At 36.2% G+C, this 16663-nt stretch overlaps 1 protein-coding gene across 2 annotated transcripts in view; it reads left to right on the forward strand.

Annotated features, from left to right (window-relative positions):
* LOC124615596 (murinoglobulin-1-like) overlaps nt 1-16663 on the forward strand; it is a 283543-nt gene that overhangs the window by 189742 nt on the left and 77138 nt on the right. For both annotated transcript variants that reach the window (XM_047143583.1, XM_047143584.1), the window contains one exon: nt 15396-15568. In XM_047143583.1, coding sequence (XP_046999539.1) covers nt 15396-15568 — 173 coding nt within the window. The remainder of the gene's footprint in view (nt 1-15395; nt 15569-16663) is intronic.

Raw genomic sequence — 16663 nt, forward strand, 5'->3', positions numbered from 1 at the left:
GGCATCTGATCTTATGTCTCCCATATTTACAAGATTCCCAAGATAGATATATTCTACGACAATTTCCAGTAGTGTGTTCTTGAGTTGTAAGTTTTTTTTCAGTGATTTATTTATTAGACGAAACTTTTCTATTGTTAGTTGGTACTTTCAATGAAAAGATACCTGGCATTCTGAGGTGAGATCTGACACCAATGTCTGTAGTTATTCAATCATTTGCCAATAGTACAATATCATCTGCAAATCTCAGGTAGTAAAGTCTCTTCCCACTGATTCTAATTCATTTTCCTTCTCAGTTAAATTTTGATATTGCCATTTCCAGGATGGCAGAGAACACCTTGCAAGAGATGGGATCACCTTGTTTCACTTCTCTGTAAACTGAAAACAGCCATGTTGATTCCCTGACACTAAAAAAAGCTGTAGAAGTTTTGTATGTGTGGTACAGAATTTTAATATAGGTCACCTCCGCCCTTTGCTTAGCTAAGACTTGCATGACAGCACAATGGCTAACTGAAACAAAGGCTTTTTCAAGAGCTATGAAATCCTTACCATATTTTATGGACTATGAGATGCACTTTTTTCTTCGAAAAATTGCATCCAAAATCAAGATGTGTCTTATATTTGAACTTAATATAAAAATGTCCAGTGTTTGATTTAAAATTACTGCCAGTCTTAAAAATGGCCATATATTTGATGCTGTTGGAAACATATGTCTATATGGCAACATTGGGCATAATTGGCAGCAGCAGTGCACCAATGCAACAAACATGAGTTTCTGGGATTCACAAGCTCTGTAACATTGTTTCCCTCCCACCTGCCATCACATATCCAGAGCACTATCTAGCCTGTGATGCATCATTGAAGTCTATGGTGTCAGTGAATGGATATAATGCAGGCTATAAATTGAAAGTATTAGCATATGCACAAGAATATGGAAACAGAGCAACTAAGTGGTATTTCAACCCACATTAAGTGTCCTTCCAGAACAATTTAAATTTTGCCGTAAAAAAGAAATCGTGTGAAAATTGTAAAGACGAAATCAAGAAACTGAATGAACGCATAACGAGCTTACAGTTCATAATCGGTAGTTTGAAAACGGACATTTCGAAAATACAACTAGAAAATAGTGAACTGAACACGCTAAAACTTGCGCGAGATAGTTCGTCCGTTACGGAAAAGTGGTCAAATGTAAAGTGCAAAAACAGCAAATCCAAAGTGCAAATTCGGAAAACCTGCGAAAGTTACGCAAGCTTTGTGCACGAAAACACATTTCAAGTACTTTCGATCACCGATAGTGAAAATGCAACTTACCTACAGTTCGCATGAACGATGGGAAAAGCAAAAAGGCACTTTGGGGAATAAGGTAAGAGAAGAAAAGTTACTGACGCAAACAACTGTGAAGGAGGTCAATATAAATGTGCCGACCAAAAATTGTGTCGAAGTGTGTAGTAAAACAATACAAAACGATTCGCAAATTGTGAACTCCAATAACAGGAAACTGTTTGTGTTTTCAGACAGCCATGGTCGTGGACTTCCAAGTAAACTAAAAAGAAACAACTAAAACATTTGCGTGTGGTATAGTGAAACTGGGAGCCCCACTTAGCGAAATTAAAAAAAATGATCGAATCCACAGAGGCAAAAAATCTGCATGATAAAGACTTCATTGTACTTATGGGAGGCGCAAACGATGTCTACAAAAATGAAACAGCGAGTTCAACGCGCAATCTTAAACAGTGTCTGAGGAACCTCACTCACACTAACGTAATACTTGTCAATATTCCGCATCGCTATGATCTTGTAAGATGGTCATGTGTTAACAGGGAAATAGAAAGTGCCAAAAGTCAGTTTGCAAAAATCTGTAGACATTTTAAAAACGTGAAATGCATTGATGTAAGCAGTATTGGACGTAGATTCCACACGCAACACGGACTTCACCTGAATGGCTTGGGGAAAGAATATCTGACAAGCCTGATAACCAGGGCAATAAAAAACCACCAAAATAAATTCAAAACCAAAACGATAATTGCATTGCCATCGTCTGACTCCTTAACGAAAATGCTTCAAAAAAATTCGTTAGAAACTTCATCAGCAGCAGCAAAACATGTAAAAAAAGACCAAATTTTAACAGAAAGAACAATGGAAACGATTTCAACAACAAAAGAACTACTGTTCCTCATCAGCCAAGTATTATTTTAGACGAAAATAACAAAAACGAGAAGACTCCAAGTTCACAAGGAAACACAGCAGTAGTGATAGAACCAACATTTGAAGTGTCAGAAACAGCACCACCATCAACAACAACAAATAGAAGGCTGTTGGACAGAAGAAATGCTGAGCCTCCTTCTCATCTCAACGATTTTTTATGTGTGGGCCTGAAGAAAAAGAAGGGACAACAGCAGGTAGTGTCAGGTGTCTCCTCTCTCCTGCCTCAAGGCAGACTCCAATGGATTCTCAGTCAGGTAACAGCACTAATAGAATGAAAAAGCAAGAGGAAGGCATCTCTTTCTTTCATCAAAATATAAGGGGCCTCTTAAACAAAACAGATCAACTCCTTATTAACATTAGTGAAAAGGACAGTATAAATAATGCCCAGATTTTGTGTTTAACTGAGCACCATGTTACTGATAAATGTGCCTTGCCATCTATAGTAAGTTATACTTTAGTAACATACTACTGTAGGGAAAGTAAAGATAAAGGTGGAGTAGCAATTTATGTTAAGGATAGTGTAGCATACAAAGCTATAGATATTAAGAAATATTGTGTGGAACAACAATTTGAGGCATGTGCCACAGAAATAACAACTAAATTCTACTCAATAATAATGTTGGCTGTCTACAGGGCTCCTTCAGGTGACGTAAAAACTTTTCTGCATTCGATGGAACTCCTTCTGTCATGGTTACTTTCAAAAGCGAAGGATATTGCAGTATTAGGTGATTTCAATATAAACTTTTTGACAGAAAATAAGAATAAAATAGACTTTGAGATTGTGATGACCTTACACAATCTGACATCAGTAATAAACTTCCCAACAAGAATTACATCCGAGTGCCAAACTATGATAGACAACATTTTTTAGATGTAAATAGACATCAGAATTATATTGTCAGGCAGGTTATAAGTGGGCTTTCAGATCATGATGGACAAATTCTCACTATTTATGACGTTATTCTGTTCAAAAAAGAATTTCCTCGGTGGAAATTCATAAGAGTAATTAATGAAGAGGCGAAAGGAACTTTCAACCACAGGTTGCAGCAAATGGATTGGTCGTAGTATATAGCCATGATGATGTTGATACTAAATTTAACTGTTTTATAAATGAATTCTGTGCTCTTTTTGAAGAAATATTTCCCAAGAAATGGGTCAGAAACAGTGCTTCCAATTCTGTAAGCAAGCCTTGGGTTACAAAAGGTATAAAACAGTCATGTAAAACCAAAAGGGAAACTTATACTGCAATAAGATTCTGTAAAGATGTAGAAAAATGGGAACACTATAGAATATACTGTAAAATTTTGAAGAAACTAATACAGAAATCAAAAGCCCTTTATTATGAGAAGAAAATAGATAATTCTAATAATAAAATAAAAGCAATTTGGAGCATTGTAAAAAAAGAAACAGGAAGAGATACAACAAGTAAAGAAGATATAAATAATATCAGATATGAAGGTATCCTAGTAGATAACCCCAAAACAGTGGCTGAGATTTTTAATAAACACTTCCTATCAGTAACTCAACAGATTGGTTGCAAGCCCGATGTTGATGAAGCTGTAACTCTTTGTCAAGCCGTATATTCAAACACAATTTCAGAAATGCACCTTAATCCTGTCACTGTAGAAGAAATTCAAAAAATCATCATGTCTCTAAAAAGTACGAATTCTGCAGGGGTTGATAATATATCTAGTAAGTTATTGAAATATTCTTGTGTGTGGATAAGAGACATACTCTCTCATATTTTCAATGCTTCCCTTCAGAAAGGTGTTGTTACCAGTAGACTTAAGTGTGCCATTGTGAAGCCCCTGTACAAAAAGGGCGATAAAGCTGAACTAACTAACTATCGACCTATCTCTTTGCTGACAGCTTTCTCCAAAATTCTAGAAAAGCTAATACATGTAAGAATTACTGATCATCTCATGAAGAATGGAGTTCTCAGCAAGAGCCAATTTGGCTTTCAAAAGGGCTGTTCAACAGAAGACGCAGTCTACGCACTTGCAAATGAAGTCCTAGAAACCCTTAATGAAAAAATGCTAGCACTTGGTGTCTTCTGTGATTTATCCAAAGCATTTGACTGTGTTGATCACCAGATTCTCTTGCAAAAAGCAAAATTAGCAGGAATAAGTGGTGTTGCAGGCAATTGGCTACAGTCGTACCTCCAAGACAGAAAACAAAAAGTTGTGTTGAATAGCTCGGGTGGAGTATATGACACTTCCTCAGATTCTGAATGGAGTTCCATTACATGTGGAGTGCCCCAAGGCTCAACTCTTGGGCCACTATTATTCCTGATTTTTATAAATGATCTACCATCATGTACAAGCCTGCCGTGTAAATTTACATTATTTGCTGATGATACCACAATTTTTATGAGCAGTAGAACAGACAACAATCTTGAGGAACTCATTAATGACATACTCTCAGATATGGTTAATTGGTTCAAGGTGAATGGTCTCTCATTAAATTCCAGTAAGACCAGCTTTATTCAATTCTGTACAAAAACAGAAAAAGAGAGAGAGATAAGTGTGACATGTGGCAATCAACCAATAGTTAGAACGGAAACAACAAAATTTCTTGGAGTGCACATTGACAAGAAAATGAACTGGTCTTCACATATTATTGATCTCTGTAAGAGGCTTAGCTCTGCTACCTATGCTTTACGGGTTGTCACTACATGTGTTGAACCTAACACTGCAAAAGTGGCATATTATGGCTATTTTCATTGTCTCATTGAGTACGGAATTATTTTTTGGGGCAACCAGCCATTAGCAAGGAAAGTGTTCATTGCACAGCACAGAAGCGAGCCTTAAGAATTATATGTGGATTGCGCCCAAGAGACTCTTGTAGAAATAGTTTTCGTAATCTTAAAATATACACAACTACATGCCAATATATTTTTTCCCGCATGTGTTTTGTTCGTAAAAATATAGATATATTTCAACCAAACAGTAATTATCATGAGCATAACACACAGAGGAAGAATGACATACACAGTGAACTTAGAAATTTGAGCTTGGCACAAAAGGGTGTCCACTACACTGGAGCAAAACTCTTCAACGCTCTTCCTCCCGAAATAAAGACAAAGATTCATAACAAGAGTGAGTTTAAGAAAGCACTAAAAATGTTTCTGCTAGAAAAAGCTTTTTACAGTCTAGATGAATTTTTAACTAAATAAATTGTAATATTTTAATATTATATAATACAAGTTGACATAATGCCACTAAGAATTTTATTTAGCCTGAGCTCTGTGTCTGTGTGTGCTCCGTATCTGTTTTCTGTAGTGTTTTGATGATTCTAAGAAAATATGTATTTTCTTTTTCTGTATTGCTGCCCAAAGAATTTACTGTACAAATTTTTATATAATTATTTACTCAAATTTCTGTATATGCTATAAGATTATCAGATTGTATTTGTAAAAAACTGACTCGTTCCACGTCCTTTGTATCCAACACAGTTGGACCTATGGAACACGAAATAAATCAAATCAAATCACAAACAGAAAAAACCATTCACAATTGGTGGGCTAGTACAAAGAAAGAAAGAATGAAAGAAAGAGAGGATTGAATGCAAAATTGCCAAAAATAGAAGATGACAATTCTCAGGGATTTTAAAGTTCAGTTCAGTTTTATAAATTAAGATTCGTTTTTTTCTAGCTTTGCAGTCTAATAATCAAAATGGTAAAAATGTCATTAAAAATGAAGGTGCATATTAGAGTCCATAAAACACTGTGCATAGAGGCATCTGGTATTTGTTTGCTCTGATAATCACTTCCCAGAGAATAAAAATTTGATCTAGCACATTGAAGCTGCTGCAAAATCCAGCCTGCTCAAAGGGTTGAGCTGTGTCAAGGATGGGATTGATATGATTTAACAGTATTATTGTAAAAACTCTGTACAACGTATGGATGTGGCCTATGGGACAATAGTATTTATGTTGTTAATGTTTCTTTCTTTGGGTTGTGGGGCACTGTTATCATTGCTCTCTTCCATGAGGCTGCAATTGATGCACAGTCAGCAGATGGAAGTAAAGATTTTTAGCAAGTGCTTGTAAATATCCTCAGCAGAGTACCTCAAAATATGAACAGACAATGCATCATAATTAGGAGCAATGCCCTTTTTCAAGTTATCAATAGCATATTTGACTTGCCAATGAAATATGTCCAGATAAATTCTTTTCTTATCAGTAAGTCTACCATTGTCTCCATCTACTGCAATAACCTACTTCTGGTCAGTCACGAACTTCTGTTCAGCTTTATTTAAACTTTTGTTGTTCTCTAAAGTAGATCTTAGTATGGCCTCATGCATATTATCAGATTGAATATTAACTTTCCCTCTCAGTTTGAGGAAATTTCTAGTTTTATCACAAAACTTTCTAAATGGACCATTACTCTTATTTGAGCCACCAACTTCTTCTACACTTGAAAAATTGTTTTTGCCAGACCTTCTTCTGCTGAATCTTGAAATTTTAACTTGAGCTCTTGGTGGAAGTTTCCTTCATTTTCAAATTTTATGAGATTAATAGTGTTTTGTTTCAGTCTTAGCATTTCATGCCTGTCGTCCCTTGCCTTTACCTCAGTCCTTGCTGGTACTAGTTCATGGTTGCATGTGGATGTTATAGTAGATTAGTCAATCTGGGTATGCCAGATTGTGGTTTAGGGAAAAAATAATTAGAGAAATCTTTGAAGCTGGCAAGTGGAATTGTAGACAGTGCCAGAGATGAAGGCGACAGAGATTTATGCCACTCCTACTATTCTAGAAATTTTGAATATTCATGGGTTAAAGAACTGGAAGTGAAAATTGAGGGCAACTAGGCCACATTAACATTTTCAGGTAAACAAGTTTGAATTGTTCCTGGAAATGAAGTAGAAATAGAATATAGTAGTTCTAGGGGAAGAGTAGTAGAATGGCATGAACTAAATTGAAACTATATTTGGCAGGAACAATATTGAAAGGATAATTGGAAATTGTAAGCACAACAAAGTTTGATATTTTAATGATTAACTGCTGCTGTGGAAGTAATAGTTAATTAGAAGATTAGTTTCGGTATTTTGGCAGCTGTATAAGTCTCAGAACACATGCATTTACAGCAATTAAATGTCAGATATTGTTAATATGTGTCTTTTAAAACAACAAAACTAAGTGCTCTAGTATTGTAGTAAAAAAAAGTTAATATTTTATAAAGAGCAGTTACAAGGTTTTCATCTATGTGGAATATGTAGTCATGTGGTCACTATCTTGATGCAAGCCTTTCTGTTTTTCTCCACTCTTCATTGTGTGTGGCAGTTTTGACCCTTATCTTATCAATCAGCTTTTCTCTTGCTCTCATGAAACTGAGTGGACCCATGTCCTGGCCTTCCCAGAATTGAAAAAAAAAAGAGGTGGTCACCAGAATCAAACCTAGGAGCTCCTTGTTAGTAGTGAGCATTGCTAATCACTAGACAAGGGAGGCAGTGAATAAAATATAACTAATTATAGTACCATATTTTACTAAAATGTTTATTGAATTTACATTTTTTAAGCAAACAAAACTTGACCCAATCCCAATCTGTGCCTGAATGCCAGCTAAATCAGAAACATGAAATGCCATCTTTCGTTAAAAATATTTAGTGACCTGACATTTAGCTAACTCTTGCAACATTTATAAATGACACAAGTGTTTCTCCTGAAAAACAAACCTGCTGAATAACTATAGACAATTGAAATACTGATTTTAGAAAGAAAAAATGGTAGCTTTGGTTGTACAGAAGGCAAAAATCATAATAAATATGGACTTTTCCATTAGAACATAAAAGCATGTGATGAGCATGCTATGTCACCAAACAAAACTGGAAAATCTAAAGGGATTTCTACAGATGTGTTCCAAAGGACAGAAAATCATAGAAAGCCACAGAAACTGAAAAGATACACCTGTAGAGATAAAAGTTGGCGCATCATTACTGTGAATGTATTATTAGGTAAGAGGGGATGGTTACAGACACAAAGATTAGGATAAAGCCCCAGACCACAGAAAGCACTGATTCTGGCGGTGTTCAGGTCTCCAACAACAAATGTTTTAATCTTCACTATGCAATTAGGGAGGAAATAATAAACACAGTAGAAGTAACTGGGAAATGTGTGGAGATTTTAGTAATGATTTTATCTCAGATGGCTCTGATTAAGTGTACATAGAGTAGCTGGTGTCCAGTTGGATTGCTCTCCACAGTAAAATTTCCGGTGAAAATAGAGGAATGCAGTACAACAGCAGTTGATAATTTGTTTAAAAATCCAACTGTATTTCATGAAGTAGATGTGATGCCCATAGCAAATGATTTATCTGACCAGGTGAGTCATATGGAAGCAATAAAGATGCTCCAAAAATCAGGTTTAAATAAGAAGGGAAACATACTATTACTGATGTGTAACCTTGTGATTGGCTATGGTGTGATACTCTCCATAATCGATCTGTCACCTGCATACATGTGTGTCAGCAGTACCTTCCAAATAATTTTTGGTTGCCTTTCTTGAGACTAACTGCTGTAGCGGGTCTGCTATGTAGTGCCACTAAACCAATCTGTGCGGCTTCTTCTCTGCTGCAGCTGGGCTGAGTGCTGAAAGAGAATCCTGATCTATTTAAAATCCTGATCTATTTAAGCTACTGTAATGATATAATCAGATTGGTGTTAACTCTTCTGTATTGTAATAGCAGCATTTCCACTGTAAAATTTCTTTTAAATTGGTGGGTGAACTGGAGCAATCATAATTTTTGGCTCACAATAGGTCATGATGTCCATATGTTCTGCTTTGGCATTCGATAGTGAAGAGACAGAATGACTGTTCTCAATTATGATCTTCAACTGTTTGGTCTTTTACTTTCTTGCTAGCCCACCATTTTTTCTGAGACTTCCAAGGCACCTTCAGGCATGGTGCCAAACCACAAGCAAGCCTCCCCAGCAGTGGAGATGTGCAATTGCCATTGTGCTTTGTCGATTTCTGGAGCTGGTGGCTTTTGCTCTTGATCTGCACATACGGAAACCAAAATGCTCGTAGTGGGATGTTCCATACTTAACAATTACATAAACTATGTTTTCAGTTTCCAGGATCATCTTTCATTGGCCTAAGAGGATAAAAGTGCAACATGATATTCTGTAGAATCCTATGTTACACCGCATTACACACAATCATTAATGCATGTACATCTAAATCAACAGGCTGGCTTATTACATTGTTCAGTGATAAGTAACAGTGTGAACAAAGGGAAGAAATTTTCCTAGGTCACAGAGTAGATGAGAAATTTATTTCTTTGCTAAAAATACCCCTGCAGTGCCATAAATGCAGTTTTCCTTCAAAAAGAGTCAGAAATAATTACAGTGGAAACTGAGGAAAAGGATGGCTCACATCTGGAATCAGAATATCTTGTATCAGGAAGAGAGAACTTCATTTTATCCAGACAGCTAGCTGTAATCAATAATTAAAGAAGCATTGCAAGCAGTGTCCCAAAAACCTTTCCTGTGATGCTGAAAAGACAAAATCATGTATTGTTCAGGGAATATTTAAAATTTTAAGAACAAACTTAATGCCATTTGGAGTATTATTTGGCATAAAAAGAATAAACTTAATAAGGCAAATGATACTCAATTCCTTGAGGACACTAGTAGTGAGGGAGCTGATAATAAATTCAAATCATTGGCTTCTACAGCCAATGAATTCTTCCTAAATGTAGCTGGACACAGTGTGACACAATAAAGACCATTGAAAGCTGATGCATTAGACATACTTTAACATAATTCACCACCAGACATCAGATTTGACAAATAATATGCTACAGAGATATAAAAAAAACTCATTAAGTCACTAAAATACTGTAATTACTATTGTGCAACCAAAGCACTAAAATATTTTGCTGACTTGGTAGTGTCCCCTCTGGAGTTACGTTTGTAACAATTCTGTGAGGGAGGATGGATGTTTAGAAAGGCTGAAGAACACAGTAGTAATACTCATTTATAAAAATGGAGCTATGCAAATAATCTGTAGTTTTAGACCTACCTCCATCTCCTTTCTTTTCTAGAAAGTTTTATAAAATGGCTTTTCTACCAAGAAAGTAATTCATGATATCACAAACTCAGCCATGGTAGAGATAAGTAAGATAAGTTACCCTGTTGGCATTTTCTGTAATCTTGCCAAGCCCTTTGACTGTGTAGGTCATAAAATTCTACTAGAGAAACTAAATGCTTTTCTTTGAGTGATAGAATCATGTGGTAACAGTAGGAAAAAGAGGGCCACATTAACAAATGATACAACAGGAATAAAAATAACTTCAAAGTGAAGAAATGTAGAAAATCTGTCCCACATGGTTCAGCGCTTGATTCACACCTGTTTTTGATCTATGTAAATGATCTATCTGGAACATTGGAGCACTCTTTGAAAATGGTATTTTTGACTAGGAAGGAAGGTACAAAAGAAGTGGAGCATAAGCTCAGATTGAGGAAGGATCGTAAAGGGAAGTGGCCATGCCCTTTCAAGGAAACCATTGCAACATTTGCTTTAAGTGATTTAGGGAAACAGGCAAATTCTACATCTTGATGGACAGATGGTGATTTACACAATGACTCTCCCTCATACAAGCCGAGTGTTTTATCATTGACAAGACATCTCACATCTTTGTTATAATTGCCACATTCTATGTATACGCTTCACTAGGCCTCTTAATTATGATCATGTAGTTGAATTACAGCACTGGAAGACTGTTTGATGCAACTATTCCTCTTAGTGCTTTCATCCACTAGTCTTGCAACAAATTGTGCTTTGTGCATTCTTCTTTGTTCAACAACCATGTAATAAAAATTTATACCACCTTCTATGTGGAAAGCTGTAACTTGTTGATCTGGTTGTCTGCTTTTTGTGGTCTCATATCACATCAATTTTTTGTATCATGGTCCTGCTATTTATGGGTCAAATTGACATTTGTTAAAGAACATACACTACACTGTGGGGTGTATTTTTCCTTCTTTGTGAGATTTGTGGTGGATCTTATACCGGCACTAGTGGGTAGTTGTATCCTGGCCAATGTAACATGGCAATATTTTGCCGACTCCAATACACCATCAGGTGAAAGTAGTAGTACCTTTATCCCCTCTTCTCAGAGAGTAATTTTTTGGTGGTCCTGATCCTTCTGTGCCACTTCCCTGTCAATCCACCGGCAGTGAAGATTCCTGAAATGCTTCCACAAGTTCTCTCTACTGTTCTGCTAAATAAATAGCCACACTTCTCACAAACAGTGGTATATTTTGCCCAACATTTTCACTATTACTTTTCATAACACAACTAACAATTGCTAATGTAATACCACTCTCTTCAGTACATTAAAATGTCTGTATATGCATACTATAGGACCTGAAAGAAAAACCAGAAAAATAACTACCACTCTCCAATTGTTAATTACACCCTTGTTGGTATGTCATTTACTCCATGGCTCTCAGCTTCAGGCACTTCTTGCACCATGGCACAAATCACTCCCAGACAACTAGTGGTTTTAATACCATTTTTACTGGTCCCCTTCTCTCCGGCTCCATCACTGCCCCACACTCACTGCATACAAGAAAGGAAAACACACAGTTTCCCTTTCCTACTACATTAATCCTTATTGAATTTACTCACAAGCATCTCTTGTCAGTGGCTTTCCAATGGTGTGATGGGATGTTTACAAATATCCTGCAACACTACAACTGCAGCACAAAAGCTCTTTCAATTTCTTCACATTTATTGAAAAACAGTCCTGATTTTATAATGATAAGGTATTTAACAGTCAGGAGTCTCAATATTTGTACCAGATCATGAATCTTCATACATCAGCAAACAATTTCAGATTTCATTTGTGGCAGTTTAGAGCATAGTTACATGGATGTGGTGCATATACACTGAAGCTCCAAAGAAACTGGCATAGGCATGCATATTCAATTACAGAGATATGTAAACAGGCAGAATGCAGTGCTGTGGTTGGCAATGCCAATATAAGACAATAATTGTCTGGCGTAGTTGTTAGATCAGTTACTGCTGCTACAATGGCAGGTTATCAAGATTTAAGTGATCCGAATGTGGTGTTATAGTTGGTGCATGAGTGATGGAACACAACATCTCCAAAGTAGTGATGAAGTGGGGATTTTCCCGTATGACCATCTCACAAGTGTACCATGAATACCAGGAATCCAGTAAAACATCAAATCTCTGACATTGCTGTGGCCAGAAAAAGATCCTGCAAAAATGAGACCAGTGATGACTGAAGAGAATCATTCAACGTGACAAAAATATAGCCCTTCCACAAGCTGCTTCAGATTTCAATGCTGAGGCATTCACCGAAACATAATTGATATGGGCTTTCAGAGCTGAAGGCCCGCTTGTGCACCCTTGATGACTCCATGACACAAAGCTTTACGCCTTGCCTGGGCCCATCAACACTGACATTGGACTGTTGATGACTGGTCAGACAAGTCTTGTTTCAAATTGTATTGAGCTGGATGGACCTATACGGGTATGGAGACAACTGCATGAATCCATGGACCATGCATGTCAGCAGGGTATTGTTCAAGCTGGTGGAGGCTCTGTAATGGTGCTGGGCATGTGCAGTTGGAATGATATGAGACCCCCTGGTATGTCTAGATATGACTCTGACATGTGATGCACAAGTAAGCTTTCCATCTGATCACCTGCATCCATTAATGTCCATTGTGCATTATGATGGACTTGGGAAATTCCACCCGGACAATATGGCACCCCACACATACAAAATTGCTACAGAGTGGCTTCAGGAACACACTTCTGAGTTTAAACACTTCTGCTGACCACCGAACTCCCCAGATATGAACATTATTGAGCATATCTGGGATGCCTTGCAACATGATGTTCAGAAGAGATCTCCACCTGCACGTACTCTTACGGATTTATGGACAGCCGTGCAGGATTCATGGTAATAGTTCCTTACAGCACTGCTTCAGACATTAGTTAAGTCCATGTCACACTCTGTTGCAGCACTACTGCTTGCTGGTGGGGCCCTACATGATATTAGGCAGGTGTACCAGTTTCTTTGGGTCTTTGGTGTAGATACTACTTACACACATTGGTTCATAGTTACATAATGTTCACATAACATCTGATACCTTTAGCCTAATTTTATGTCACTGTGAATCATAGTACTTTTCAGTTTGACTATTAGACTCTGACTGCCTCACTAATTAGCAGTACATTTTGATTGCTAGCAGTTGTGAGATGTTAACATGTGGACTGCTTAACATGGACTGACTAAGGCATCATCCAGCACAGCTATTTATAGATGTGCTTAAAACAATGTCCAGGTAGAAAAATCAACAACATTATTAAAAGTATAGATTGCTACTCACTGTAAAGATACACCGAGTTGCAGGCAGGCGCAACAAAAAGACTGGCCAAAAACTAAATGAGTAACAGTCTTTTTATTGTTCCTGTCTGAATCTTTATGGTGAGTAGCAATCTATACTTTTCATAATATTTTTGATATAGATTTGCTTATTAATAAAACTTCAAAACCTGTAATTGTGTTATTGATATTAACCTAAAAGGGTTCAACGTCAGTGGAAAGGAAATTATGATGAGCAAAGGTCTGTTTAACTAATTGTTGGATATTGGGAAGCTGTGTTGTGAATATTATGTACACTCCAAAGGAGATTCAAAGAACCTGTCAAAACTGGCTAAAAAATGAAATTTTCTGGTACAAATAATTAGTCAACTAACAAGTTTTCCTAGTGAAAGTGAGCATTTTAGTAATTAGAAATGTCAGGGTTACAAAACTATGGGACTGAATTTTGGAAATAATCAGCTGTTAAGAATGGAACATTCTGGAAAACAAAAAAATTACAATTACTGATAATTTTTTAAACGTTAAGTTGTAGGAGAAAAGCAAATATTTACTAGGAAGAGAGGGATGAGGGCTTTTAACTAAGGTATATCATTTTAGTCAGAACAATCTATTATTTCACTGCAAATTCCATCTCTGTGTGTTCGTGAAGCACCTTGAAATTACATAAATCTCTTTTTGCTTATTCTTTCCAGGTAATTTAACTAAGGGTTATGGTTAGTGATTGAGATATTATATCTTGAACAATTAATACTGATTAAATAAGTCCTGAATAAGAAATTAACTGTTTTGTGTAATTGTCATATATGATTTCTTTTTGTAGGGTAACTGCAGCTGTACATGTCCATTTTCACAAAATGTAAAAACCCACAGCATATAACACTAATAATATTTTTTGATATGCATATAATAGAGGGAAACATTCCACGTGGGAAAAATACATCTAAAAACAAAGATGATGAGACTTAACAAACAAAAGTGCTGGCAGGTCGATAGACACACAAACAAACACAAACATACACACAAAATTCAAGCTTTCGCAACAAATGGTTGCTTCATCAGGAAAGAGGGAAGGGGAGGGACAGATGAAAGGATGTGGGTTTTAAGGGAGAGGGTAACGAGTCATTCCAATCCCGGGAGCGGAAAGACTTACCTTAGGGGGAAAAAGGACAGGTATACACTCGCGCACACACACACATATCCATCCGCACATACGCAGACACAAGCAGACATTTTGCTTGTGTCTGTGTATGTGCAGATGGATATGTGTGTGTGTGTGTGTGTGTGCGAGTGTATACCTGTCCTTTTTCCCCCCTAAGGTAAGTCTTTCCGCTCCCGGGATTGGAATGACTCCTTACCCTCTCCCTTAAAACCCACATCCTTTCGTCTTTCCGTCTCCTTCCCTCTTTCCTGATGAAGCAACCGTTTGTTGTGAAAGCTTGAATTTTGTGTGTATGTTTGTGTTTGTTTGTTTGTCTATTGACCTGCCAGCGCTTTTGTTTGGTAAGTCTCATCATCTTTGTTTTTAGATATAATAATATTTTATTGTTTACAACCATTAGATGAAATTATAATTCTCCAAAACTAGTTGTCAACAATGAATAATTAGTTCAACAACCATTGCAGTTTTCTTAATTTTGTGCAAAAGTCTTGTATGAATTCTCTACAAACCATGATCAACTGAAAGAAAAAAAATATATAGCTTTCAGGAATGGTACAAGAACAAGTGGATAGTTCCACCTTTCTGTGTTTGTTGGTACATTACAACTATTTTTAATGGTGTAATACTTACAGTATTTGTTTTCATTTCCTTATTTATCATATTTTTCCAGCCTTGAAGAGGTGGGAAGAAGAAATAAATAAAGTGAATTTTTACTTTGAAGAGGTTTCCAACAAAAGACAGTGTATTAGTTTTATGGTAATGCAAGAAATGGAAATAGAAAACCCCTCTCCAGCCAATGTGAAACTCTATGATTATTATCACCCAGAAATGACTATATCTAAAGTAAGTATTTATGAACAGTGTATCAAGTAACAGTTTTATTTCCAAGTGAGTAAATAAATTTCACACCTTTTGAATTGACTTGACTGTAGGAACATGTTGAAAAATTGCAAATATTACTCTGACTCTCCCTTTTCTGGTGTGTATGTTCTACAATATATTTTTATTTGTAGGTAATTAAGCTTTTTTTTTAGATAGTAGCACATCTTCTGTCATAATAACATTGCAACTAAAAGTGTTAGCCTTTTCACTGAAGTTTAACACGTTAAGTTGTTGTGGTCAAAAGTTTAGCATCCAGCCTCTAACACATTAGCCCATTTGTAGCTAATGGTTCAGTCCTCAAATGCCCTCAATCTAAGCATTACACTTACTGATAACTCCTATAGAGAGAAGATGTAGACTAGAGGATAGAATACACCTTTAGTTTTTAGTTAGTACAGTCAGTCCACCACATGGTTTTCGTATTGATCATTGCGAAGTGTTCTAGGTGAAATGTGAGCTACAAAAGAACCAATTGGAACTGAAATGCCAGTTATAAAATTCCATTTGGAGTTCATCAGAGTGTTGTATGTGGGGTTTGATGAAGATGCATCATGTAATATTGCAATGTGTTCCAAAAAGACCACAGCATCCAGAAAAATGTTACCAACTTCAAGTAAACTTAACCCTTTGTTTCCTGACATAAGAAAAAATTTACTTTTTAACATTTTCTTTGCAGAATTTATGCTATTGTGGCCTCAAATGACGGTAGGATTTTTTGTAAAATTTTATTTTATTTTTCACAACTTTTTTCTCACCTGGTACTCAGAAGTACCGTCAGACTCCATGGACAGAATCACAACATTCACAGAAAAATGCTCAAATTTTTGTAACTTGTACTTTATTCCACATAAATATTAAATACTTTTACATTAGAAAATTAATTTACAGAAATATGATATTTCTGAATTTTTTTTAAAATTTCGCATAAATTTATTCTAGAGCAACTTCACAATACATAGTAACTTAGCTATACATTTTTGACAGTATGTACATATCACATATTTAGTGATACCTCATGAAATTGTAGGAAACAGTTCTTTTTCTCATTGCAGCACA

Source organism: Schistocerca americana, chromosome 5 (assembly GCF_021461395.2).
Source record: "Schistocerca americana isolate TAMUIC-IGC-003095 chromosome 5, iqSchAmer2.1, whole genome shotgun sequence".
NCBI classification, from domain to species: Eukaryota; Metazoa; Arthropoda; class Insecta; order Orthoptera; family Acrididae; genus Schistocerca; species Schistocerca americana.